At 45.6% G+C, this 27,320-nt stretch overlaps 2 protein-coding genes across 2 annotated transcripts in view; both read right to left on the bottom strand.

Moving 5' to 3' along the window:
• LOC309550250 (uncharacterized protein) overlaps nucleotides 1-27,320 on the bottom strand; it is a gene marked incomplete at both ends in the record, with an annotated part of 974,848 nt that overhangs the window by 884,297 nt on the left and 63,231 nt on the right. The window lies entirely within an intron of this gene.
• Nucleotides 10,968-25,466, bottom strand: LOC309549798 (uncharacterized protein; the record flags this gene model as incomplete). The annotated part of the gene is made up of 5 exons (XM_082250302.1): nucleotides 25,347-25,466; nucleotides 25,012-25,146; nucleotides 19,022-19,228; nucleotides 18,762-18,903; nucleotides 10,968-11,065 (listed from the first exon to the last, which is right to left on the bottom strand). Exons 1-5 carry the CDS (start codon nucleotides 25,440-25,442, stop codon nucleotides 10,968-10,970), a joined length of 678 nt encoding a protein of 225 aa, XP_082106428.1. The 5' UTR covers nucleotides 25,443-25,466.

The following is a 27,320-nucleotide window of genomic DNA, read 5'->3' as shown; positions in this document are numbered from 1 at the left end:
ATCACCTTCATACTATCATATACATCCTATCACTCCAGGAACATCTCATTGAGTGTGTATATATATCTGTATGTTGAAGCTGACAGGCCCACGGTGATGAGTCCTGGAGAGTTGGATCTGGTATTCAACACATCTCTACATGACTACTGAGTGGAGATTTTGCAGCTGCAAATCCAGCCTATAATAAAAACGCAGGAGCGTTACAGATTGAACGAACCTAAAAATGGATTCAGCAGAATTACCCACTCAAGTGACACAATTAACACAACAAGTAAAAGCGTTAATACTTGCTCTGACTGACGTACAAGAAAAGAATCAGACTCTGACACAGCAGGTAACCCAGCTCTCACGGCTTACTGCTGTTCAGCCTCCTGAACCTAAAATAAACCCTCCTCTAGTGTTTACAGGTGATCGGAAAAAATTTAGTGAATTCAAAAGCGCATGTCAATTGCTTTTTTTGTTAAAACCTCGTACATACCACACTGATCAAATAAAAGTCTGTACCGTTATTTCATACTTGACGGGTGATCCACGGGCCTGGGCAGACTCTCTCTGAGAATAATGATCAGATTCTCAACACCTATTCCTTATTCCTAGCGGAACTCGCTATTTTATACGATGACCCCAATAGGCAGAGTACTGCTGATATTCAGTTGAGGGCCTTAAAACAAGGAAGGAGACCTGTAGAAGACTTTGTATCTGAGTTCCAAAGATGGACCCTTGATTCAGGGTGGAATGACACATCTTTGCGAACTCAATTCAGACTCGGGTTATCGGAAGCTGTTAAAGACGAGCTCGCCCGAGCGGATTTACCTGGCACCTTGGAGGCCTTGATACAACTTAGTATCAACATCGACAGACGACTGCGAGAAAGAAGGGCTGAAAAGATGGGAATGCCATTGTCTAGTCCTTCTCAGATTTCGGGCCGTTGACCCTACTCCCATGGATGTAGGAACCATACGCCCACCTTTAACGACTACTGAACGAGCTAGAAGAACATCCAGAAATCTCTGCATGTACTGCGCATCCTCGGATCATTTGATAAGCACCTGTCCCCTTGTCCGCAAAAAAGAGGGTGAGTGTTCACATGTCTTGCTGGAAGGATTAACGACTTCCTTTTCTAACCCCTATCTTTTTGTTCATTTAATATTACAATGGGACCAAACTAGGATCACCACCAAGGCTATGGTCGACACTGGATCTTGTGGAAACTATATTGATACACGCTTTGTTACCTTAAATAAAATACCTATTATTTCAAAATCTAAGCCTGTTTCTGTTAGTTTCATTAATGGTATTCCACTGTCTTCTGGTCCAATCACCAACAAGACACAGGCACTCCTTGCCACTACCAACAAATCACATGTGGAGACCATCACCTTTGACATACTATCCTCACCCCATTTTCCTATTATTTTGGGACTTCCCTGGTTACACACACACACACCAACCAATCATAGATTGGAAAAAACGGACTTTGGTTTTCCCTTCTCACTATTGTGAGAATACGTGTAACCTCCCATCTTATGGGAAGATTCTGTCTGTGGTGTCAGATGAAATTGCACCACTATGCTATCAGGATCTGTCCGAAGTGTTCCTTGAGAAAAATGCTCAAGTGTTGCCTCCCCATAGGGATTACGATTGCACTATCGATCTACTCCCTAACAGCAAATTGCCTTTCGGTCATGTTTATCCCCTTTCACAGGATGAACTTTCTCATCTCAAGGAATACTTGGATGAGAATTTGACAAAAGGGTTCATTAGACCCTCTACTTCTTCCACTGCTGCAGGACTTTTCTTTGTCCGCAATAAGGATTCCAGTCTCAGGCCTATTATCGATTATAGGCAATTAAACACGATTACAATAAAGGATCGCTATGCTTTGCCGCTCATCCCTGAACTTATTGAACAGGTGCGTGGGGCTACTTATGGGGCATACAACCTAATCCGAATCCGTGACGGGGATGAGTGGAAAACAGCATTCAGAACCAGATACGGACTATTCGAATACCTTGTGATGCCATTCGGGCTATGTAATGCTCCCGCAGCTTTCCAAAGATTCATAAACGACATCTTTAGAGACTTACTTGATGTCTGTGTTGTAGTATACCTAGACGATATACTTATTTATTCTCGATCTATGCCTGAACACATAAAACATGTAAGACTTGTGTTGTCCAGACTGCTCTCACACAGACTATATGTGAAATTAAAAAAATGTCTATTTCATAAAGAAGAAATATTATTTCTAGGATACTTCATATCCAAAACTGGAATTAAGATGGATATGAGTAAGATATCCTGTATTCTAGACTGGCCTATACCAACAACTCGTAAGGCCCTACAGCGATTCCTTGTATTCTCGAACTTCTATAGGAAGTTCATCAAGAACTTTTCCGCTATTGTGAGACCTCTCACACAACTGACAAGTATAAAAAAAACATTCAAATGGTCAGAAGAAGCAAATCAAGCTTTCTGCTTGTTAAAATCAAGCTTTACTTCTGCTCCCCTAATACGCCATCCAGACCCATCCCTCCAATATATTCTAGAGGTAGATGCGTCAAATATGGCAGTAGCAGCAGTTCTCTCCCAACGACCAACAAACACTTCATCACTCCACCCAGTTGCTTTCTTTTCAAAATCACTAAGCAGCCCAGAGGTGAATTACCCAGTGGGTGAAAAGGAGTTGCTTGCCATAAAACTGGCACTGGAGAATTGGCGACATCTGCTCGAAGGTACCCAGTTACCAATACTCATATATACAGATCATAAAAACCTTCAATACCTCCAGACTAACAAAACTCTCTCCCACCGGCAGGTACGATGGTCATTATTCTTTTTAAGATTTAATTTCCTAGTGACCTACACGCCTGCAGACAAAAATAAAAAAGCGGATGCGCTATCACGATTAACCGAAGATAACTGCGCCGAAAATCCCTTACATTCCCATAATACCCTATGAACGCATTATTGGTGTTGTCCGTTCCTTGAAGGAAGAGATTTTGCACAGTATAAGAATGGATTCACCTCCACCACAACTAAGTACTGATGCAGAAGGCTTCCTCTATTACAATGACAAACTCTACATACCCCCTACTATGCGCACCAAGATCTTGGAGTTATCGCATGATGTGCCCATGGCAGGACATATGGGTATAACGAAAACCTTTAATTTGCTCACCAGGCAGTTTTAGTGGCCTGATATGAAGACGTCTGTACAAAAATTTGTTTCTTCATGTGACATCTGTGCAAGGTCCAAAATTGACACTACAAAACCATCTGGACTACTTTGTAGTCTACCAATACCCCAGGTTCCATGGGAAGTTGTGTCCTTAGATTTCATAGTAGAACTACCACCCTCTAAAGGATTTAATACCATTCTAGTGTCAGTGGACCACTTGACAAAGATGGCACATTTCATTGCTATCCGTAGACTACCTTCATCTAAACAAACAGCAGAACTACTGATGAAACATGTGTTTAAGTTGCATGGAATTCCAAAAACTCTTTTGTCTGACCGTGGTTCACAATTTTGGCAAGCACTTTGTCAAATTTTATGCATTGAGCGAAAGCTCACTTCTCCCTACCATCCTCAGACCAACGGACAGACTGAAAGAGTCAACCAGTGCATTGAGCAATATCTACGTTGCTACACATCATACTTGCAGGATGATTGGGTGGATCTCCTTCCTCTAGTAGAATTTGCTTACAACAACGCAACCCACAGTACTACGAAGCAACGTCCGTTCTACTTGAACTATGGGTTTCATCCCACTCTTCTTCCACCACGCATCCTGCCATCGAGTAACCCAGTAGCCTCGGATTACCTTACCCAAATAAAAGACTCTTTGGGTTTACTCAATACCACTATATCACACGCTCACAGTCAACAAAAAAAGTACTACAACCTTCGTAGAAGACCTTCTCCTCAGTATGCTATTGGGGACCTTGTTTGGCTATCGACAAAGAACTTAAGATTAAAAATCCCTAGCAAGAAGCTTGGACCTTTATTTTTGGGACCCTTCCAATTAAAAAACTTATCGGAAAAGCTGCAGTACAGCTCACCCTACCAGCAGATCTCAAGATCCATCCCATCTTCCATGTGTCGTTACTGAAGCCCCATGTTCCTAACCAAGGAATAAGGCCTACCATCTTGCCTCCACCTCAAATACAAGTTGAAGGCGGAGAAGAGTATGAGATCAAGGAAATTTTGGATTCTCGCATCCATAGAGGAAGACTCCAGTATCTCATAAGATGGAAGAACTATGGACCCCAAGACAACACCTGGCTAGATACCTCTGATATTCATGCGCCTAGACTTATACGGAACTTTCACTCGAAACACCCAGAGAAACCTGTCCTATAGGCCTTCCGGAGCCGGCCTTAAGGGGGGGTACTGTAAGATTCTGGTACCTACGGTACCCTTAATAACCACTTTCTCTGTAATGCGTCCCACCTTTCTCTTCAGGTGGTACACATATACCTTTAAGAACGATGATGTCACTGCTGAGCGCCGCAGAGCGGCTATTTCAACCGCCGGCGGTCTCACTCACATTGTTCGTTCAACCTGCCTTGTTATCCACATGCTTTCAAGCCTGTCTCTCGATCGGAACCTCCAGCTATTCCCTTTTACCTGGAGCAGACCGGAACCTCGCTACTGATCCCTGTATCTCGCTACCGGATCATTCCTTATCTACTGGACCTCTCTAAACTACTACCATTACAAGTGATAAGTACCCCGCAGGGGAACCCTCCATAACCTTATTGCACTATCTACCTATGCACATTAAGAACTGTTACTACCTATCCATACTATCCTATCATCTGCACTGTTACATAGATTGCTAGCTCTTGAGCCTACTACCATCTATCATCTGCACTGCTGCATAGATTGCTAGCTCTCCTGTCTACTACTATCTATCCTTGCACTGGGTTAGTCTATCCTGTAATTGTCATCTGCTGTCCCCACCACCTGTTAGCATACTCGATACTAACCTATCTGCATTCCTAAATACCATCTTGAACTCTCCTATACAAACCTATCAAGTGATTACCATCCTTGTCACTGTTCACACCTGTCCCTTCAGCACATCACCTTCATAATATCATATACATCCTATCACTCCAGGAACATCTCATTGAGTGTGTATATATCTGTATGTTGAAGCTGACAGGCCCACGGTGATGAGTCCTGGAGAGTTGGATCTGGTATTCAACACATCTCTACATGACTACTGAGTGGAGATTTTGCAGCTGCAAATCCAGCCTATACTAAAAACGCAGGAGCGTTACAAAGACTCGGGGACGATGCCAAAAAAATTATGCTAGACGTCCTCGAGTATGGTTGGTACAACCCTAGAAGTAAGGCATAGTTAATGTAGCCAGATGCCCTACATGTTTCGCTTGAGGAATCAAGCTTCTTCTGGAGCTACTGGTATACAGACTCCCTATAAAGGCGAGTAGTGGTTTACAGTGGCCGATATACTAGGCAATAAAAGGGTATATATATCATAAATCATAACGGGGGGGTTGGTTAGATGAGTCAACTGGTATCACGACAAACGAAAATAAACAGGATACATGTCTAATTGAGACAGATACCAGTGGCGGCAACCAATTGGGGACAGCAAGCCAAATAAATATGGCCCAGGTATGTCCAAAGTATGAAAGGTCCTTCAAAGGAGAAGCATTGAGACCGCAGACTTAAACACTCAGCAGACCAATTCCCCCGGATGGGGATGAACCACCTTCTATCATAGACCCTATTGGTGCTACTCCTTCTGGCATTCAGAAGTGTGGGAATCACCTTTACTAGACATCCTAGGGACTCCAACCTCCCCCTCTCAAGAACCAAACCTTGAGATGCAGATGGATGCAGTGTAGGACCTTGAGACAGTAGCACCGGCCTGAGAGGCAGAGAGATTGGATCCCGGTAACTGAGAAGTGACAACAGAGGGAACCAGGGCCTGTTGGGCCAGTACGGGATTATTGCTAGGATCTCCACTGCTTCTGTTCTCAGTCTCTGGAGGAACTGGAGAATTGGGACTGGTGGGAAGGCATTGGCTCTGTGAAATTTCCAGCCGTCTGTGAGAGCATCCAATCCGAAGGCCCGAGGATCTCGGAATCTTGTGTAATATTTTAAAAGCTTCTTGTTGTGAGGGGCTGCAAAGAGGTCTACCTCTGGACAGACCCCCAGAGATAGGACCCACTTGAAGACTTCCTGATGGAGAGACCACTTGTTGTTGTCGAGTCTGATCCGAGAGAGAAAGTCTGCTTCCAAGTTTTGTGTTCCCAGAACATAGGTTGCCGAGAGATTAGTAAATGGGGGAAGCTGCGCTAAGTGACACAAAACATAAATGAAGATGAATGAAATGGAGTCCAAAAAAAGTCCCAAAAATATTGATTAATATATGAATAGTTGAATCAACAAAAAAGTCCAAACATTCAGCCAAAAATCCACAGGTGCAGACAATGAATGAAGTTACTGCTTACCAGATGTAGCAGTAAAATGAGCCTTATGCATAATTAGCCAAGCAAGATGAAGATCTGTGGAGGATTCCTCATCAGCGATAGCCGTCCCAGGATCACAATTGGGTGGATGTTGGGGTGAAAAACAAATGCAAAAACATAGCGTGATACTGTATAATGAAGGTGTATATTAACCACTCCCGTGTGTATCAGAAAGGAGAGAATCCTGATAGAAACCACCACCATCACAGGCTGCTTACCAGAATAAAAGTAAATAAGGCAAATCAATCCAAAGCAATCCCAAATGAATGAAATAAGCCGTAAGATGAGCCACCACCTTATTCCCAATTTAATTACCAGATTGTGCAGATATAACAAGCGTATACGATCACTCAGATAGCTCGTGACCCCGTTAGGACCGTCACCATAAATCCCTGCTTACCAGAAATAAGCAAATTAATGCATAAATCACAAGTCCGGATGGCACTGGATAAGGTATCCTATCCCCTGTAAACGGTCCGGTCCCTTGAGGTATAGAGGCTGACCCACCAAATATGGCTCCGAGGTTCACATAAAAATGATAATGGAGATGCCCATAGTGTAAAACCGTTTATTAAGAGCAAAGGTTAAAAGAAATGCACTTACAGAAGAAGCATGTATAGAAGCGCTGAATCAAAACTGCCGGCCGGACAGCTTCAAACACCCGCCTGAGCGTCTCGTAGAGGTGACGTCAGCACGCCGCAAACGACGTACGTTTCGTCAGAAAATGACGTTCTCAAGGTACCCTAATCCGTACCTTGAGAACATCATTTTCTGACGAAACGTACGTCGGTCGCGGCGTGCTGACGTCACCTCTACGAGACACTCAGGCGGGTGTTTGAAGCTGTCCGGCCGGCAGCTTTGATTCAGCGCTTCTATACATGCTTCTTCTGTAAGTGCATTTCTTTTAACCTTTGCTCTTAATAAACGGTTTTACACTATGGGCATCTCCATTATCATTTTTATGTGAACCTCGGAGCCATATTTGGTGGGTCAGCCTCTATACCTCAAGGGACCGGACCGTTTACAGGGGATAGGATACCTTATCCAGTGCCATCCGGACTTGTGATTTATGCATTAATTTGCTTATTTCTGGTAAGCAGGGATTTATGGTGATGGTCCTAACGGGGTCACGAGCTATCTGAGTGATCGTATACGCTTGTTATATCTGCACAATCTGGTAATTAAATTGGGAATAAGGTGGTGGCTCATCTTACGGCTTATTTCATTCATTTGGGATTGCTTTGGATTGATTTGCCTTATTTACTTTTATTCTGGTAAGCAGCCTGTGATGGTGGTGGTTTCTATCAGCACTCTCCTTTCTGATACACATGGGAGTGGTTAATATACAGCTTCATTATACAGTATCACGCTATGTTTTTGCATTTGTTTTTCACCCCAACATCCACCCAATTGTGATCCTGGGACGGCTATCGCTGATGAGGAATCCTCCACAGATCTTCATCTTGCTTGGCTAATTATGCATAAGGCTCATTTTACTACTACATCTGGTAAGCAGTAACTTCATTCATTGTCTGCACCTGTGGATTTTTGGCTGAATGTTTGGACTTTTTTGTTGATTCAACTATTCATATATTAATCAATATTTTTGGGACTTTTTTTGGACTCAATTTCATTCATCTTCATTTATGTTTTGTGTCACTTAGCGCAGCTTCCCCCATTTACTGTTTTTTTTATGTTTGTCACATATTAAGTTGCCGCTACCTTTCTTTGATATTTAGCGCAGTTTCTTCCCCCCTTTTTCTATTTGCCGAGAGATTAGACAGGTTATTTTGTGCCCAGGACATAATTGGCTCCGTCTCCTGGAGCAATGACAGGCTGCAAGTTCCTCCCTGTCTTTTCACATAGGCCACCGCCTTTGTATTGTCCAGTCTGAGCATCACGAGGCCCCTTAAGTCAGATGGCGAAAGGCCTGCAGTATCTTGAAGGCAGCCCTAAGCTCCAGAATATTGGAGACTACTCCGAGGGAGGGGAAAGACCATCTGCCCTGCGCCACTTCTGACAAGCGGTGGGCTCCCCACCCGGTACTGCTGGCATCCGAGGTCACTTTAACCCATGAGACGGGGGCTATGGAATGACAATTGAGGAGATTCTCCTGTAGCAACCACCAGGGAAAGCACCTCTTCATGGTTGAGGTTAGGTATATGTGTTGGGACATGTTCTCTGATGTCCACTGCTGGAGAAAACCCCTCTGGAAAGGTCGCAACCTCCATAACGCCCATTTCACCATGGGAGCTGTAGCTACCAGAGTCCCAATTATCCTCAGGCACTGCCGAGCAGTGAGACGGGGAGAAGCGAGAGCAAGAGCCACCCTGTCCCGAACCACTGGGATTTTCTCCTCGGGCAAGGAGACGATGCATTCCACTGTGTTGAAGAGTGCCCCTAGGAACACGAGAGATTGTGTGGGTACCAGGTGACTCTTCCCGAAGTTCAGGATCCATCTGAATTCCTGGAGAACCGAGATCACTTGATCTAAGTGTTCAAGAAGCTAAGACCTGTCCTGAGACAGGAGAAGCAAGTCGTCCAGATAGTGGATGCCCCTGACCCTAATAAGGGCCACCACTGACAAAAAGACTTGAAAACGTACGAGGCGACATTGAAAGCCCAAAAGGGGAGACAGGTGAACTGCAGGTGGGCTTGTCCAATGCCAAAGCGCAGAAACTGCTGGAACTCCTTTGCCACTGGAACATGAAACTAGGCATTTTTCAGATCTATACTGTAGATGCTAGCCAATCTCCTAGCTGGAATGATTGTGATCAGAGATTCCATTTTGAATTTTTCTCCGCGTATGGACCTGTTGAGGTGTGTAAGGTCTATTACGGGCCTCCAATACTGGTCTTTTTCCGAACCATGAAGAGGGGTGAATAAACTCCCTGTCCCCTTTCCAATTCTGGGACTGGAACTACAGGCTCCTGGGCCACCAGAGAATCTACGTAAGAAAGGAGAATCTGTTTTTTTTCTGCAGAAGAAGGAAGAGACGTGGGAATGAATCTGAGCCTGGGGGAGCTGCTGAAGGTCCAGGAGTGTCCCTGAGAGACCGTACTGAGGACCCAGGGGTCCTGAATCAAGGCCACCCAGACATTCCGAAAGCGGAGCAAATGAGCTCCCACTCAGAATGCCTGGGCGGGCCCACTCTCAAAAAGATTTAGTAGCCTCCCAATCACCGGACAAATTTCCTTTGGGAGCCTTCTGAAAAGAGGACTGCCTGGACTTCCATCCTCTTCCGAAGCATTTGCCGGGTTTGTAGCTACGCGCCTCCCTGGTACGACCCGTGTTTTGCTTCCATCGAGGGGCCCGCTTCTGAGCACCTAAACGTCTGTCCTGGAGAAGGAAGCCAGACCTACCGCCAGTGGCCCAAGTTATAGCTGCGTCCAGTTTGTTCCCGAAGAGGGAAGAACCGTCAAAGGGGATCCGGCACCATACCTGCTTGGATGCAGCGTCAGCCACCCAGGGTCAGAGCCAAAGGGAATGCTTAGCAGTGACGGAAGACAACATAACCCGGGCCAGGAGGCGGATGATGTCAATGGATGCCTCCCCCATAAATCCCGCAGCCATCCTCAGCTCCTGAATGGGGAGCATCTTGCTGCTTCCTCTGAGACCCCCCTGAGGGTCTCATCGAGGCTGTCGATCCAGACCTCCATAGCTTTTGACACCATAGCCAGAGCTAAGGCTGGCTTGCAGGCCATGCCCGCTATAAGATAGGCCCGTCTAAGGTCAGAATCAATTCTTCTTTCCAAGGGGTCTTTGAAGGACACCGTGTCTTCCAGAGGGAGGGTCACGTGTTTGACGAGCCTCATCACCGCTGCGTCCACCAAAGGTGGGGACTCCAAATGTTTAACCTCTTCCAGCTTGAATGGATACAGTTTCGACATCTTGGAGAGCATGGAGTTCTTCCTTTCCACCTTGCTCCACTCTTCTGTGATGATCTCGCCCAACTCCCCCAAGAGTTGAAAGTTCAAACGTTCCTTACTCAGCTGCTTGAAAAAAAATTTCTGTTTAGGAGGAGAGACCGCTGGGTCCTCCCAGTCAAGAGCTTTCCTTACGACTTTCACCAAGGGGGAAACAAGACCAAAATCAAACCCTAGACAAGGGTCATCCGTCTCAGAGTCAGAATCTGAAAGTAAGATGAAAGGGCTTCTAGGCTGAGACGACTCGAAGAAGTCTTGACCCTGGTCCTCTCTCTCAGGCGAGCGAGGCGGACCCACGGATGTACCTGGGCGGTTGAATTTGGATAGGGAGTTCTTGAGAACCCTACGCACCACGGCTTCCCGGTGTTGGTCCGAGCTTTCCCTTTCACCAGTTGCTTGGGCATAACAGCGGTTGCAGAAGGACTTTGCATACGAAACCTGTAGCCGCATCCTGCACTTGCTTTCACGAGGAAGCTCTGAGTGGACATGGAACCAGGATGAAGAGGTCTGGTCCTCGCCCCCCCCCCCGGACTATGGGGGATCTGCATCTGGAGGAGGAGTGCCGGTGTTGCGATTTGGAACGCCGATCTTCTCTGCGTGAATTACGCTGCGGATCAGACCTGGGAGAGCTGGAAGAAACAACAGAAAAATGTAGAAAAAAACACTAACCCGGCTTGTAATGCTAAACTAAATAATACACCTCAGGAAGTACCCCCATGGTTAACAGAAGATAGACTTATAACTAAACTAGAGAAACTTAACATAAATAAATCACCGGGACCAGATATCTTGCACCAGAGGGTTCTTAAGGAACTCAGCCAGGTGACAGCCAGACCATTATTCTTGATCTTTAAGGATAGTCTACAGACGGGCATGGTGCCAGCTGATTGGAAAAAAGCCAACGTGGTACCAATATTTAAAAAAGGGCCAAGATATATCCCGGGTAACTATAGACCTGTCAGCCTAATATAAGTAGCCTGCAAGATTTTGGAGGGGATGTTAAGGGACTATATACAAGACTCTAGTAATGAAAACTGTATTATTAGTTGTAATCAGCATGGGTTCATGAAAAATCATTCTCGTCAGACCAATCTATTAAAGTTCTATGATGAAGTGAGTTGCCATCTAGACAAAGAAGAGCCTGTGGATGTGGTGTATCTGGACTTTGCAAAGTCATTTGACACCGTTCCCCACAACGCTTACTGTACAAACTAAGGTACATAGGTATGGACCATAGAGTGAGTACCTGGATAGAGAACTGGCTCCAGGGGAGAGTCCAGAGGGTGCTGATTAATGGGGTGTGGAAAGTGGGGTCCCCCAAGGTTCTGTCCTGGGGCCAATCCTGTTTAATGTATTCATAAATGATCTAGAGGAGGGGATATCTAGTACAATCTCAGTATTTGCGGATGATACTAAACTAAGCATGCCAATATCTTCGATGCAGGATGTGGAAACCTTACAAGCGGACCTGAACAAAATAATGGGGTGGGCAACTACATGGCAGATGAGGTTTAATGTGGAAAAATGTAAAGTAATGAACTATGGCGTTAGAAACATGAAAGCAAGTTACTCACTAGGGGGGGAACCTCTGTGTGAATCTAAGATGGAGAAGGACCTGGGGGTACTGGTGGACAACAGGCTTGGCAGTGGCATGCAATGCCAAGCCACTGCAAGCAAAGCCAACAAAGCCAACACAATACTGGCATGTATAAAAAAGGCGATTCGCTCAATTAAGAGATTATTCTCCCACTCTACAAGACTCTGGTCCAGCCATATCTGGAGTATTCCGTACAGTTCTGGGCACCGGTCCTCAGGAAGGATGTGCTGGAACTGGAGAGAGTCCAGAGAAGGACAACGAAGATAATTAGGGGAATGGAGTGCATCAGCTATGAGGAAAGACTACAAGCATTGAACTTATTCTCTCTGTAGAAGAGACGCTTGAGAGGGGATATGATATCAATGTACAAATACTGTACTGGTGATGACCCTAATACAAGGAACAAACTTTTCAGAGAAAGGGAATACAATAAGACACAAGGCCACTCACTAAAACTAGAGGAAAAATGGTTTAACCTTAAAATACGTAAGGGATTCTTTACTGTCAGAGCAGTAAGGATGTGGAATTCTCTTCCACAAGCAGTGGTGTCAGCAGGGAGCATCAATAGTTTAAAAAAAACTATTAGATGGGCACCTTAAAGACCACAACATACAGGGGTATACAATGTACGGTTAACAGCAAACACACACACACATCATAGGTTGAACTGGATGGACTGATGTCTTTTTTCAACCTCACAAACTATGTAACTATGGCCTCCCCTCCCCCTATCTACCCTGTGGGCACCTGGTATGAGAGGGCTGGCCACAGGGGGGCTTGGCTTGGCTGGCGCAAGGAACTGAAGAGAGAGGGTAAAGCTTAACGACGTGTAACCCGGAGCCAGGGGGGGGGGGGGTAAGCGAGGGGGGTAGTGGAGGAGCATCCCCAGGATCCTCCTACCTCATAGGCAGAAGTCCTGGAGCTTGGGGAAGCTGTAATGCTGCTGCAGACCTTCCCACCGGTTTCCAGGCACTACACACATTTAAATATGCCGCCTCCTGGACCCCAGAATATATCACGCATGCGCGAGTGACGTCACGCATCGGTACTGCGCATGCGCGACCAAAACCAAGACTCAAACCCAACAGCGCTTGTGCAGACCCGGCGCGCAACCCAGAAGCCGCGGCCGCGAAAGGAGAAACGGCAGAGCTATCTAATAATATGCTGCAGGAGGGGGCAATGTCTGAACAGAGAAGGAAATGTAAAAGGGAAAAACGATCCCCCGAACAAAAGAGGGGCATACAGGGAAGGCTGCAACAAAAAAGGAGGTAACATATGAGTGCACAGGACCCATTGACAAAAAATATGAATGCACAGGACCCCACTGACAGGAAATAACATATAGATGCACAGGTCCCCTTTGACATGGAATTACCACCCAGACTCCCAGGAACAGGCGCGGGCCAGGCAGGTGCAACACCGGACTTTTCGGGCAACACCAGGCCACCCGCAGCAGCTGGGCTTTCTCAGCCAGAACCAAATGCTCCAGCAAGAGGTTTCTTCAATTGCCCCCTCCATACCCTGCTAAGAGCAAGGGCTTAGCAGAGGCTCCATGCTGACCCAATCCTGACATCCAGTAGATATAGGTTGGTAGGAACACATCATCGTGTGCTTGAGGAGGACAAAAAAGGAACACGGATGGTGAAGAGGAGCAAAGCTTTATGGGAGTGGAGTCCTATAGGGTAGGAGAGGAGGTGGGGCTACCCGAGCGTATGCTGCCATGGAGTCTGTCAGGAAATTTAATTTTTCCTAAAATACCTCAATCAGAAAGAACAGTGCAATACTGCACTATGGACACTAGATGGAGCGAAAGATCATAGGAAGGAATGTACGAAGTAAAATATAACAAAACATTTCTCAAGACTGGATGAAAGCTTCTCACATTTGTCCACAAATAATTTTAAAAACAGACAAAAAGTGTTTGTGAAATCTTCCCGCACAAAATGTACTCAGCCAATGAAAGGTAATGACTCCATTTTTATTTTTCTACTGCTATCAATGGCCAACACGGGGCAACACTTCATCCATGTCTTTGGTGATCTCTGATCTCCTTATGAAGTGTTTCTTACATGATGAAGATCAGCCATGGAGTATATCTGAGGTGTATATCAGGGTGTGCTTCTTCCATACATGTCCACCAACATTCATTTCCTGCAATCAAGGCCCTAATACACCTCGAGGGTTGTGTGGGATCCCTGATGTACAGGAAGACAGGACTTCAGTGAAGAACAATTTCCTCACTCAGGATAGGAAAGTGGCTTCTTCCCCGTGTGAGATCTCTGATGTCTGTAAAGACTGGACTTCTGTGAAAACCATTTCCCGCACTAAGGACAGGAATATGGCTTCTTCTCTTTGTGAGATATCTGATGTCTGTAAAGATGGTCCTTCCGTGAAAAACATTTCCCGCACTCATTACAGGACAATGGCTTCTCCCCTGTGTGAGATCTCTGATGTGTGGAAAGAGTGGACTTCTGTGAAAAACATTTCCCGCACTCAGGACAGGAATATGGCTTCTCCCCTGTGTGAGATCTCTCATGTCTGTGAAGATGGGACTTCTGTGAAAAAAATTTCCCGCACTCAGGACAAGAATACGGCTTCTCCCCTGTGTGAGACCTTTTATGTATAACAAGATCAGATTTTTGTACAAAACATTTCCCGCACTCAGAACAGGAAAACGGCTTCTCCCCTGTGTGAGATCTCTGATGTCTGTAAATATTGCGCTTCTGTGAAAAACATTTCCCACACTCAGGACAGGAATATGGCTCATCATCCCTGTGAGAACTTTTATGAACATTAAGTTTGGATTTAGAATGGAAACACTTCCCGCACTCAGTACAGGAAAACCTCTTATCTGCTGGAAGGACGGCACCGTCCCTCACAGTCTGAGGTTCCTCAGGATAAGAGCAATACGATGGTCCGGCACTGTCCCTCACAGTCTGAGGCTCCTCAGGATAAGAGGAATACGATGGTCCGGCACCGTCCCTCACAGTCTGAGGTTCCTCAGGATAAGAGGAATACGATGGTCCGGCACTGTCCCTCACAGTCTGAGGTTCCTCAGGATAAGAGGAATACGATGGTCCATCTACACTGTGTGGTGCCGGATGGACATTTGAGGTAGCCGGGTTTTCTCTTGGACTATGCTGTTTGATGTCCTCATCTTCTACTTTACAGTCTGGAGACAAAGTGAGACAATCCTCTGAGGTTTTCCTCATCTCCCGTCCATCTACTAAAATAGAAATAAAAAGATTATTACTAGACATCAGCAGATTGGTTCCCCTAAACCAGGACTCCGCCCACATCAGACAGCTTTGTCTTTGACAATAAACATATATGTGTAGCGCTATCCAAAATATATGACATTCAGACCCAAAGGTAATTATTAACATAATTATGTGGCATTTTCCAAAGTGATTAAAAAAATAGTGAACTCAATCAAGATTTGTTACAAAAGTCCATATAAGTCCTTATTGAAAGGAAAATCAAAAAATTGTGCAAAAAAGAAAAAAAAAAGGGGGGGGGGGGGTTATAAAAGAAAAGAACCACAAGTTCCAGCAAGTGGATACCACTCCGTTCCTAGATGGAAGAAAAGGGGTCACCCGTGGATGGATCACCATACACCCAAAAGAAGCTGCTTACCAGATATAAGTGGTCACCCAACTTAATGGATATACCTCAGCACGCTTATCGCAATATAGGGACCCTGCCAGGTGTTGTTTGATTCAGGAAGTGGCACAGGAGACATTCAAAACCAGGTACTCAGAGGCCATGTGTACAAGGAAATGAACAGGGACATAGCGTAATACCGTAAAACCAATAACATTTATAAATCCAAAATACAAACTCACATGTACAACGACATTAGCAGACATGTATCCATAAACGCTGGAGAGATAAGTGCTGTGGCGTCCCCGCACTCACTCACAAAGGCCGGCTATGGGGGCGTGGTTGCGTCAAGTCTGACTCCAGCCAATGCATTTCGTCACAGGCTTGACATCGTCAGGGGCTTTTTGTCTCTGAGGATCTTATAATTCCACCCTCAAGGTAACTAGTAAATGGTAGAGGGTGACTAGGTGTCCCAGGAGCCACACATCAAGTCAAGACCTGCTGTATGATAGTAAATGGCAGTCTCAGTCTGGACCTACGCCAGGCCATGCCTTGATGTGCGGGACACCTACTAGATATAAAATGTCCAGCTGGTAGAAAATGGGTGTAACAAAAGAGAATCCATATTATGTGTATATATAGCAGTAGGTTGAGGGGAGAGAGCAGAAGTCAGGGCTATGTAATGTACAATATAGAGTATATAGTGCAGGGGTCAGGAGTATGTAATGTACAATATAGAGTATATAGTGCAGGGGTCAGGAGTATGTAATGTAAAACAAAGTATATAGTGCAGGGGTCAGGAGTATGTAATGTACAAAATAGAGTATATAGTGCAGGGGTCAGGAGTATGTAATGTACAATATAGAGTATATAGTGCAGGGGTCAGGAGTATGTAATGTTAAAAGGTATAAAACTCCGCGCTAATGTTCTATTTGGATAAAAAGGAGGATATATATAAAAATATAAAGGTGTCCAGAATACGCGTCAGACCGGTTGACAATCCGTTGCTTGGTTACCACATGTATATAATGGACGATATCCGAAGTGACCCGACGCTGCTGAGGATGTATCTACTACGAAACGCGTACAGCGTGTCGCATCACTTCCAGTTTGGTCGACATCGAGGCTTGGATCGCGTTTGCGCTCCATCTACATGATTGTATGCAATTATCTTCCTTTTGGAATGTGAGTACCTCTCAAACGTTTTATTATTAAATTTCTCCATACGGTATCACGCTATGTGCCTTATTTATTAACCCCTGGTACACCACTGCGAGTGACACCCCGAGGATACTTTTGGACGCCCCCACTACCTACTGACAGGAGCTCACTAGATCCCGATTACTCTCCCTGGGGAACCATCCATTTAGGACCCTCCAGATCACCTCCAGGACATCCCCACCCAGGAGTTGGGGAGGATATTAGGATCTCTCCTGCCGCAGGATACACTTACATACCCGCTCTATACCCCTGTGTGGGGTGGGTATTTCTGGTGAGTGAGCTTTTTATCAGAGGGATCACCCAGCACCTCACCGCCCACCACGGGGTCACTCCTTATAGTTCACCATAAGAGTATTGGTACCTGCTATCTACATCTGAACTTTGTCTATTTTTGGCCACCACACTTGTCACATAGACATTAAGCACCCATATTGGACTTTTTCGTTGCTGTTGGATGTTATATATTTGATTTGGTTTCATTTATTCTTCACTTACCTCTATACCACAGTGTGCGGTATTAACGGGGTATTTTGCAACGCACAGAGCACTTTAATTTATTAATAAAGTCTATATTCAATGATTAAGATTGCATTCAGTTTATGTTTTGATTTATATTTGATACACCTTTTTACATATATTCCTTTCATCTAGATACTATTCAGATCTTTCTTATCACCTACTAACTATTTCCTTATTTACACTTATTAGCACTCATCACTTTAAATGTCTACCGACATCTATACATTAAATATTTAATAGTGCTGTTACTTTTCTATATGATCACACTGCACCTGGAGTACGTAATGTACAACATAAAGTATATAGTGCAGGGGTCAGGCTTATGTAATGTCCAACATAGAGTATACAGTGCAGGGGTATGTAATGTACACCATAAAGTATATAGTGCAGGGGTCAGGAGTATGTAATGTACAACATAGAGTATACAGTGCAGGGGTATGTAATGTACACCATAAAGTATATAGCGCAGGGGTCAGGAGTATGTAATGTACAACATAGAGTATATAGTGCAGGGGTCAGGAGTATGTAATGTACAATATAGAGTATATAGTGCAGGGGTCAAGAATATGAAATGTACAATATAGAGTATATAGTGCAGGGGTCAGGGGTATGTAATGTACAACATAAAGTATATAGTGCAGGGGTCAGGAGTAAGGTAATGTACAACAGAGTATACAGTGCAGGGGTATGTAATGTACACCATAAAGTATATAGCGCAGGGGTCAGGAGTATGTAATGTACAACATAGAGTATATAGTGCAGGGATCAGGAGTATGTAATGTACAATATAGAGTATATAGTGCAGAGGTCAAGAATATGAAATGTACAATATATATGTAATGTACAACATAGAGTATATAGTGCAGGGGTCAGGGGTATGTAATGTACAACATAAGGTATATAGTGCAGGGGTCAGAAGTATGTAATGTACAACAAAGAGTATATAGTGCAAGGGTCAGGAGTATGTAATGTACAACATAGAGTATATAGTGCAGGAGTGTGTAATGTACAGTATAAATTATACAGTGTAAGGGTCAAGGGTATGTAATGTTCAACATAAAGTATATAGTGTTGGGGTCAGGAGTATGTAATGTGCCCACCCCTTGTCCCAACCCTGACCCCAGGTGCCTAGATCTAGTACTCCTCTGGTGAAAATGAACATTTTGCTGCCAGCTGAACCCCTGAATCTCCATAAATCCAGTCTAGATACATAAATTGTGTCTGCGGCACAGAGAAGGAGAGAAATACAGGAATACAGGATGGGGGACACAGCTCAGGAAAGTGACCAGGGTATTACAGGCTGATATCACCCAGTCCTTGCCCTACTCTGGACAAAATCAGTGAGCAGTATGGGTGGAGGAATGTATTTAATGTGAATGTCCCACCTGTGCTGATCTCTGTAGGAGTGTCCTCCTCTATAAATGTCCCCGTTATTCCATCCTCCTTCATAGACTGCTGATCATCCCTCACATACGTCTCTTCTTCTTCTGCCTTACCCTCAGCTTTTATATCAATTGGCTCTTCACACTATACCAAGAAAATAATAGAAGAGGTCATCTGTAATACATAAGCTTCAATATTGTGACATCACATTTAAAAAAATCACTTCAATGAGTCCATGTTCTAGATGCTCTGTCCCACCAACCTTGTCATAGTGAGGGATGGTGTGATCTTCATGTGTGGAATCCCGGGAATACAGAGGATGGGGACATCTCTCTGGGGGGTTCCTGGTTTTAGGTGGCTCCATCATATCCTTGTGTCCTTCTGAAAACTCCTCCATCACTCCATACTCCTCATCCTCCTCTTTATACTCTTCTTTAACATCAATATTATCATCCCCGAGATTTCCACTCTGAATAAATAATAAAACATTCATTATAACAAACATTCTTGTATATAAATCATAACTATCAGTGATTGTTCCTCATCAACCTGATGATGGTGAGGGATGGTGTGACCTTCCTGTGTGGAATCCCGGGAATACAGAGGACGGGGACATCTCTCTGGTGGGTTCCCATTACTGGATCCATCTGTAGGAAACACACACTCTGACTGAATACATTGTTTATATGGGTTTATCAGATGATGGAGGATCTAGGTGGACCCTCCATACTGCTCTCTCCTTTACAATAAAGTCTTCTCTCACCTGGCGATGTAAGGGGCAGCTGATTGTCCATTAGTGATGGACAAACATCGGCCGGGGCGGTTTGCGAACGTCAGCCGCAAATTTTCTCAAAAGTCTGCGAACCGCAAATTCGCGGCGGGCCCCATTGACTTTAATGGGAGGAGAACTTTAAAAACCTTTAGGTCATATTTGCAGCCACAAAAGCCATACTAGCTGTGCACAAATAGTCCCAGCACATGGACAATGTCATAACAGAAGTATTGCAAATGGAAAAGTTGCCCTAAAATTTTTTTTCTTTTTTTACAGCAAAAAATGTTTTGTTTTTTTCATAAATCAGCCAGAACTGACAGCAGCCGGTAAATACATGTCAAATAAATATAGAGGCCATTCACACATCTGTAAAATGGGTCCCCATCCATTCCACAATTTGGCAGAACCTTTACAGACTCATTGATTTTCAATTCCAGTCTGAAAAATTAGGCATTCACAGGATAAAGAAGTACGTGTCGGCCATTCCAGGCCCCAAAAAGTAGCCCACATGCGTTTACCTGACAGCTAAGAACGTAGTATTCTGAGGCTGAAGGTACATTAGGCATTCACAGGATACAGAAGTAAGTGTCGGCCAGTATAGGCCCCAAAAATTAGCCCACATGGGTTTACTTGACAGCTAAGAACGTTGTATTCTGTGGCTGAAGGTACATTAGGCATTCACAGGATACAGAAGTGTCGGCCTGTATAGGCCCCAAAAAATTAGCCCACATGGGTTTACCTGACAGCTAAGAACTTAGTATTTGGTGGCTGGAGGTACATTAGGCATTCACAGGATACAGAAGTAAGTGTCGGTCAGTATTGGCCCCAAAAATTAGCCCACATGGGTTTACCCGACAGCTAAGAATGTTGTATTCTGTGGCTGAAGGTACATTAGGCATTCACAGAAAAAATAATTGTAGGCCCTGAAAGGCCCCAAAAATTTGCCATTCAATGGACATGAAATGCCTTTTACGCCACTGTATTTAGCGAACACAAGGACCAGGAATTGTTGTGGGTGGATGGCGGTCTGGTGGATATTTGTGGCCTGGCATGAGGAATTTCAATGAAACATGGTCTACTGGTCACATGTGTTGAATTCCACAGAGATCCATGCCTCATTCATTTTTATAAATGTGAGGTAGTCTACACTGTCATGAGCTAGGCGAGTGCGCTTATCGATCACGATCCCCCCTGCTGCGCTAAATGTCCTTTCGGACAGGACACTGGACGGGGGGGCAAGCCAACATTTCCATTGCAAATTGTGCAAGCTCTGGCCAGCAGTCAAGAGTGCCCACCCAGTAGCCCAGGGGTTCATCACTCCTCAGAGCGTCCACATCAGCCGTTAACCCGATGTAGTTAGACACCTGATGGTCTAGGCATTCCCTGATGCTGGATCCGGAGTACAGCTGTCGATGGTTTGGCTGAAAGAAGTATCTCATATCTGAAGTGGCCAAGACATCTTCAAACCGCCCTCTTCTTGCAGGCACTGTTGGATTGCTACCCGCAACTGTCTCTCTGTGACTGGAAATTCCTCTGCCAGCGCACGCAAAAGCAGAATGCAGCATTTCCCGCAGCAAGGCCTGGAAGTGCTGCATTTTGACCGCCCTCTGTGATTGTGGTAACATTCTGCCATTTTTTGTTTGTACCGGGGGTCTAAGTACGTTGCCACCCAGTACTGGTCCTTGGCCTTTATGCTTTTTATATGGGGGTCCCCCTTAAAACACTGGAGCATGAAGGCCCTCATTCGCACTAAACTGGAAGCGGTGTAGTGGCCTGCTTCCAGCTCATCATCCAGGATAATGTTGACCTCGTTCTCCTCCCCCCATCCACGGAAAACACCAGGGATCCCAGAAAGGTTTAAAGCATGCTCTTCTTGCTCCTCCTCATCCCCCCCGGCAACATCCTCCTCTGACACCTCTTCAGACTCCTACTGTTGACTTGTCTCAGATGGAGTAGCACCCACTGGGAATTCATCCAACATTGTGACTTCCTCATCTTCCTGCTCCTGCTCCTCGACGGCTTGATCAATGACACGACACAATGCACGCTCCAGAAAGAAGGCGTAAGGTACGATGTCACTGATGGTGCCCTGGCCTGGCCGGTGATCTCATCAAATGGCCGCAGAAGTCTGCATGCATTGCACATGAGCAGCCACTGGTGAGGTGAAAAAAACCCAAGCTCCCCAGAACCTGTCCTGCTGCAGAGTTCGTACAGGTAGTCGTTAACTGCAAGTTTCTGCTGGAGCAGCCTATCAAGCATATGCAACATTGGGTTCACAAATAAGACGCCTGATGGGCAGGTTGTGTCTCCGCTGAATGTCAGCAAGGAGAGCCATGGCTATGTAAGATCTTCTGAAATGGCCCGAGATTTTCCTGGCCTGCCGCAAGACATCCTGGACCCCAGGGTATTTGGCAACGAATCGCTGCACCACCAAGTTCAGGACGTGTGCCATGCATGGCACGTGTGTTATTTTGCCCTGTTTCAGCATGCTCAGCAGATTGGCACCGTTGTCACACACCACGTTACCAACTGTCAAATTGTGCGGTTTCAGCACAACAGACACAGCACAGCATGGCAAAGTCTCACCTGGCATGTGGAATAGGTTCTGAGGATCTTGGGCGGTGTCGCGGAAGAGACAGTAGCAGTGGAAAAGGAGGAGTCAGCCAAGGAGGAGAGGGAGGATGAAGTCGGAGGAGGAGAAGAAGAGGCAGGCCTGCATGCAATGTAAAACCAAATCTACACGGGTGCCACGGTTTACATGCTTGACGGCCATCAGAAGGTTCACCCAGTGGGCAGTAAAAGTGATATACCTTCCCTGCCGTGTTTGCTCGACCATGTGTCTGTGGTCAGATGTATCTTGGCACCAACACTGTGTGCCAGAGATATATTCACTTGCCGCTGAACATGGCCATACAGCTCTGGAATGCCCTTCTGCGAGATATATTTCCTGCCTGGGACCTTCCATTGTGGTGTTTCAATGGCCACAAGTTTACGAAAGGCCTCCGAGTCCACCAGTTGATATGGCAGTAGTTAGCGGGCTATCAGTTCCAACAAGCCAGTAGTCAAACGTTGGGCAAGAGGGTTATCCGGCGTCATCATTTTTTTCCGCTCCAACATTTGGGCCACAGAAGCCTGCCCTTTTCCAGAACAACGTGATGACGGCATCATGGAAGGTGGAGTGGAGGACAAATGTGAGGAGAGAGGAGAAGAGGTTGGACGGCGAGAGCCTGGAGTGTGGCTTTGTGGGTTCTGACGGTGTTGCTCCCACTGGGCTCGATGATGGGAGTTCAGGTGCCTTCTTAAGGCAGTTGTCCCTAGGTGAGTGTTGGGCTTACCGCGACTGATGCATTGACTGCAAAGGCTGCAGATGGCAACACTGTTGTCAGCAACGGACACATTAAAAAAAGCCCCCACTGCGGAGCCATGTGTTGGCGTCCTGAGAGCGCCAGATGTGACTGTACATGGTTGATGGCTCGCTCCTGATACATTTGCAGTCTGCTTTGTACCTCTTGTGCAATGCATGTTCTGCCTGCCTCTCCTCCCTATCTGCCGGTCCGTCTCTCCCTCTGAACTCCCCTCCTCTTCTTCTCTTGTGGCCACCCATGTGACGTCCATAGACATGTCATTATCCACGTCACCTTCCCCACCACTAACAATTGAGATCTCGGAGTAGGCAGCAACAGCGGGGACCAACCTCCTTGGGCTGATCTGGGTACTGTCGTCAGACTGCTGAGTGGCGGCTGTTGCTATCTCCTCTTCCTGATCTGATGCCAACAATGGCTGCGCATCGCAAATGTCTTGTGATGGATCGGAAAATAATTCCAGAGACGGAGGGTATGTGGTGGTGTTTTTGGGGGTGCAAACAGCAGAGAGTGAAGAGGGTGCAGATAGAGAGGATGAGGAGGGTGCAGAAGAGTAAGGCTGAGTGAGCCCCTCAACCAAGTCTGGTGCGTCCTTTGACGTAATCGAACGCACCTTCTGCAACTTCACACTTTGGCTCCGACCTACTGCTCCTGCCCTACCCCTACCACCCCTGCGTAAGTGTCTGCCTCTTCCTCTGCCTGTCATGTTTTTAAACTACCCTGTGACAAAAGTCTCTAGAGAATCGCAGTATATCTGAAAAAAGGTATATAACACCCCGCTTCAATCTGTGGTATTGGGGGGCCACAGGTTTATCACACCAGTTCTACAAATAATTGGCCAGTAACTGTTGTCACTGTGTGTAGCAGAGTTAACACAGCAAAAGAGGACAAATTTTTGCAGGACTAAAATACACTCTTAGAAAAGTATACTGTTAAAAAAAACCCCACTTCAATATGTGGTATTGGGGGACACTGGTTTATCACACCAGTTGTTCAAAAAATTGGCCAGCGAGTTTGGCACTGTGTGTAACAGAGTTAACACAGCAAAAGAGGCAATATTGTTGCAGGACACAAATACACTTATGAAAGTATACTCAGATGACACCCCACTTCAATATGTGGTATTGGGGGGGCCACTGGTCTATCACACCAGTTATAATACATTAAAAGTGCTTTTGTGGATCTTAACAGAGCTATTTGTGTCTGGCAATCTCTCCCTCATGAACAAAGCAGACCTTTCCCTACGCTGACAAAAAGCAGAATGTGAAATGGCCGAATGTGAAATTTTAATACATTAAAAGTGCTTTCGTCACTGTTTGTAGTATTGCTGGAGCAACGCTCAGTCACCACACCAGTCACAATGCTGCACAGTGCACAATACAAATCCACTATAATATGCTTTCTATATTACAAAGTATATTATACCGTGGATTACACCCCTATATAGTGCACTGCACACCAATACCAAATAAATTGCAGCCCTTTAAATGACTTTTGTGGACATTAACACAGCGATTCGTGTCACTGCCGATCTCTAACTGTCCCTAAAGCACAGACTGGATACCTGTCCTTAAAATCAAAAGAGACTGTAGTAGACCTATACCGAAATACCAGCCCTGAAAAGGACTTTTGTGGATCTTAACAGAGCTATTTGTGTCTGGCACAGCAGACCTCTCCCTACGCTGACAAAAAGCAGAATGTGAAATGGCCGACAGCTCTGGTCTATTTATAAGGTAGGGGGCATGTCCATGTGCTGAAATGTTTCAATTGGCTGTCCCATTCCACCTGATGGCTGTGTAATGGGTCAAAGTTCTCCCCAATGTAAACTAATAAGGCCGCCGCGAACAACGCCATGTGTTCGCAAAATTGGCGGGTAGTGAACAAGCAAATTTCGCCGCGATCCGACCGCCGGGCGAACCACAAGGCCATCTCTATTGTCCATCATGATGTCCTTGTAGAGATTCTTGTGTCCTTCTAAATACTCCCACTCCATGGAGAAATAGACAGTGACATCCTGACACCTTATAGGAACCTGACACACACAATGATACAGTCACCATCCAGACACATCCCTTGTCTGTTACTGGATAATGTCCCAGAATTCCCAGCACCGCTCACCTCTCCTGTCAGCAGCTCCATCATCTTCTTGGTGACTTCTAGAATCTTCTGCATGTTGTGTCTCTCAGGTTTTAGGGAATCACATGGAGGCACTGTGATGGTCATATGATCTCCTGACTTCAGTGGAGGAAATCTCTGTATTGAAGAACCCATAAGAATATCATGTTAGAGTCCCAGAATCCTCCTCACCTCTCCAGTCAGGTCTGTATTTTATTAATATAGATAAGAGTGATGTCATGTGAACTCCCAGAATCCTCCTCACCTCTCCAGTCAGGTCTGTATTTTATTAATAGAGATAAGAGTGATTTCATGTGACCTCCCAGAATCCTCCTCACCTCTCCGGTCAGCAGGTAGATGATCTCCAGGGTGAGGTTTAGTATCTTCTCAGTCATGTGACTTCGGTCCTCCTCCATCCTCATTGGTGCCATCATTTGATCTATACAGATCTCCTTGTAGATGGATCATTTTGGGAAATAAAAGTAAGAATTATTTGGATGGTATTGGTCACAATAATAGGATGGGGATGTGAGGGTGGTAATAGGAGGGTTGCTGGACATTTAAGAACTACTCTCCCCATGAGAATACGTTTAATCTGGACTATTTCGGGTTTGTTACATCTTGGAGGACCTTGGACCATCTTATCCTGCCAGATCAGAATTTCCCTTTTCTATGTTGGATTTGTTTGGTTTCTGAGCTGGTTTGCAGCTGAAACAGAACTCCTCTAAGAACAAGTGCTCACCAAGGAATGATGGAATTCCCTTCTTCATCTTACATAATATTCCAGAACAAATCACATGACCAGTGGGACAATAAGATGGTTAAGATTGCCAGTTCTGTAATGTCTGAAAAATAAGTGCAGGTGGGGTGGGAGGACAATCATAGACCCCCCCCCCCTGTCTGTCCCTCAGAGTCCCCTGAGCCCTCCAGCCCCCTATTCCCTCAGATCCCTGAAGCCTGACTACCCCCTCAAGGTTCTCAGCGTCCCTCAGATACATTACCCTTTCAGAGGCCCCTAAAGTCTTCCAGCTTCACTAAACCCTCACATCCCCTCAGCTCCTATACTTCCCTCAGAGCCCTCAGTATTTTCCTCCCTCTGACACCAATGATGGAACATATTCTTCATGGCAGGCTGGGGAATGTTTTTTTCCTCCTGACCAGCAATTTAAGGGGCTCTATGCTCCATACTCCTGACCCCTGAACTCCATCATTGTGTTGGCCGCATATTGTAACGATTGCCCATTGGCTGCCTGTGTAGTGTAATAATTGTCCTTTGTAGGCCATGTATGGTCAGGATTAGAGATGGGCTCGGGCGTGTACGAGTTCACACTTACCCGATCCCACCAGGAAGCCGACACTGCAGTCCGCAGGCAGTGAGACATTTACTGATCTGTGCACCTGCGGATCCGGAAATATCTCACTGCCTGTGATTAGCGGAGTGCAATGTCGGCTTCCTGGTGAGATCAGCATGTGCGAACTTGAACACACCCGTGCCCATCTCTAGTCAGGATGGTCATTGTCTTGTCTATTTATTGTCAGTGCTGTTTGTTTAGAGGAACATATTACTAGAATAGATCTTCAAAATGAAGAGAATGTTCCGGCCCCAAAAGTGGGGAAATGTTCTAACCCTGAAGGGGTTAATCTAGGTTTCCACACTATATATGTGTGTATCATCATCTGCTGGAGATAAAAGACATCACAGTGACTATGGAGGAAGAGGACGGACATGACGGGGGGTTACTGGGTGTAAATAGAAAATAAGATCTTATTACCTCCTCTGCTGCCTCTTCCATCAACGTCTCCTCTCAACTTCCTCCCGTCTCACCTCTCACCCGGAACTTCCTGTCTGTACCTGACATCACTTCCTGTCTGTATTCTATAGAGACTTCCTGTCTAGGTAAAAGTGAGATCACCACCTTGTGGAGCTCAGAGGAACTGCAGCCTTGAGAAACATCTGGTAGTGTGAACACGGCCTTGTGCTGTGTGTGTATGTACTGTATATCCTTCCCCTTTCTCTCCTCCCTGAGTGTGTATGAAGAGGCGGAGCTCCTGCTGGAACAGCGGTCAGAGGAGGAAGCCGAGTCTAGGAGGGAGACTGACAGAAAGCGCAGCAGACTTGCAGGATTGAGCGAGGAGGATCCAGTTCCTTTGCCATCGGAGGTGAGGAGAGTGTGAAGGATGTTTGTGACTCTGGTAGCTGAAAAGCTGGGAGTCATATTGCTCTGGTGAGTGGGGAAGCACTACTAAGGGGGCGCCCTCACCATCATGTGTGTAAGAGGTGGAAGAAGGCGTGGCTACACTACAGCTGGCAC

The sequence above is a fragment of the Pelophylax lessonae genome (assembly GCF_965119305.1).
Source record: "Pelophylax lessonae genome assembly, chromosome: 3".
Lineage (NCBI taxonomy): Eukaryota > Metazoa > Chordata > Amphibia > Anura > Ranidae > Pelophylax > Pelophylax lessonae.
Note: the sequence above shows the minus strand (reverse complement) of the source record. Positions and strands in the feature narration are given on the sequence as shown.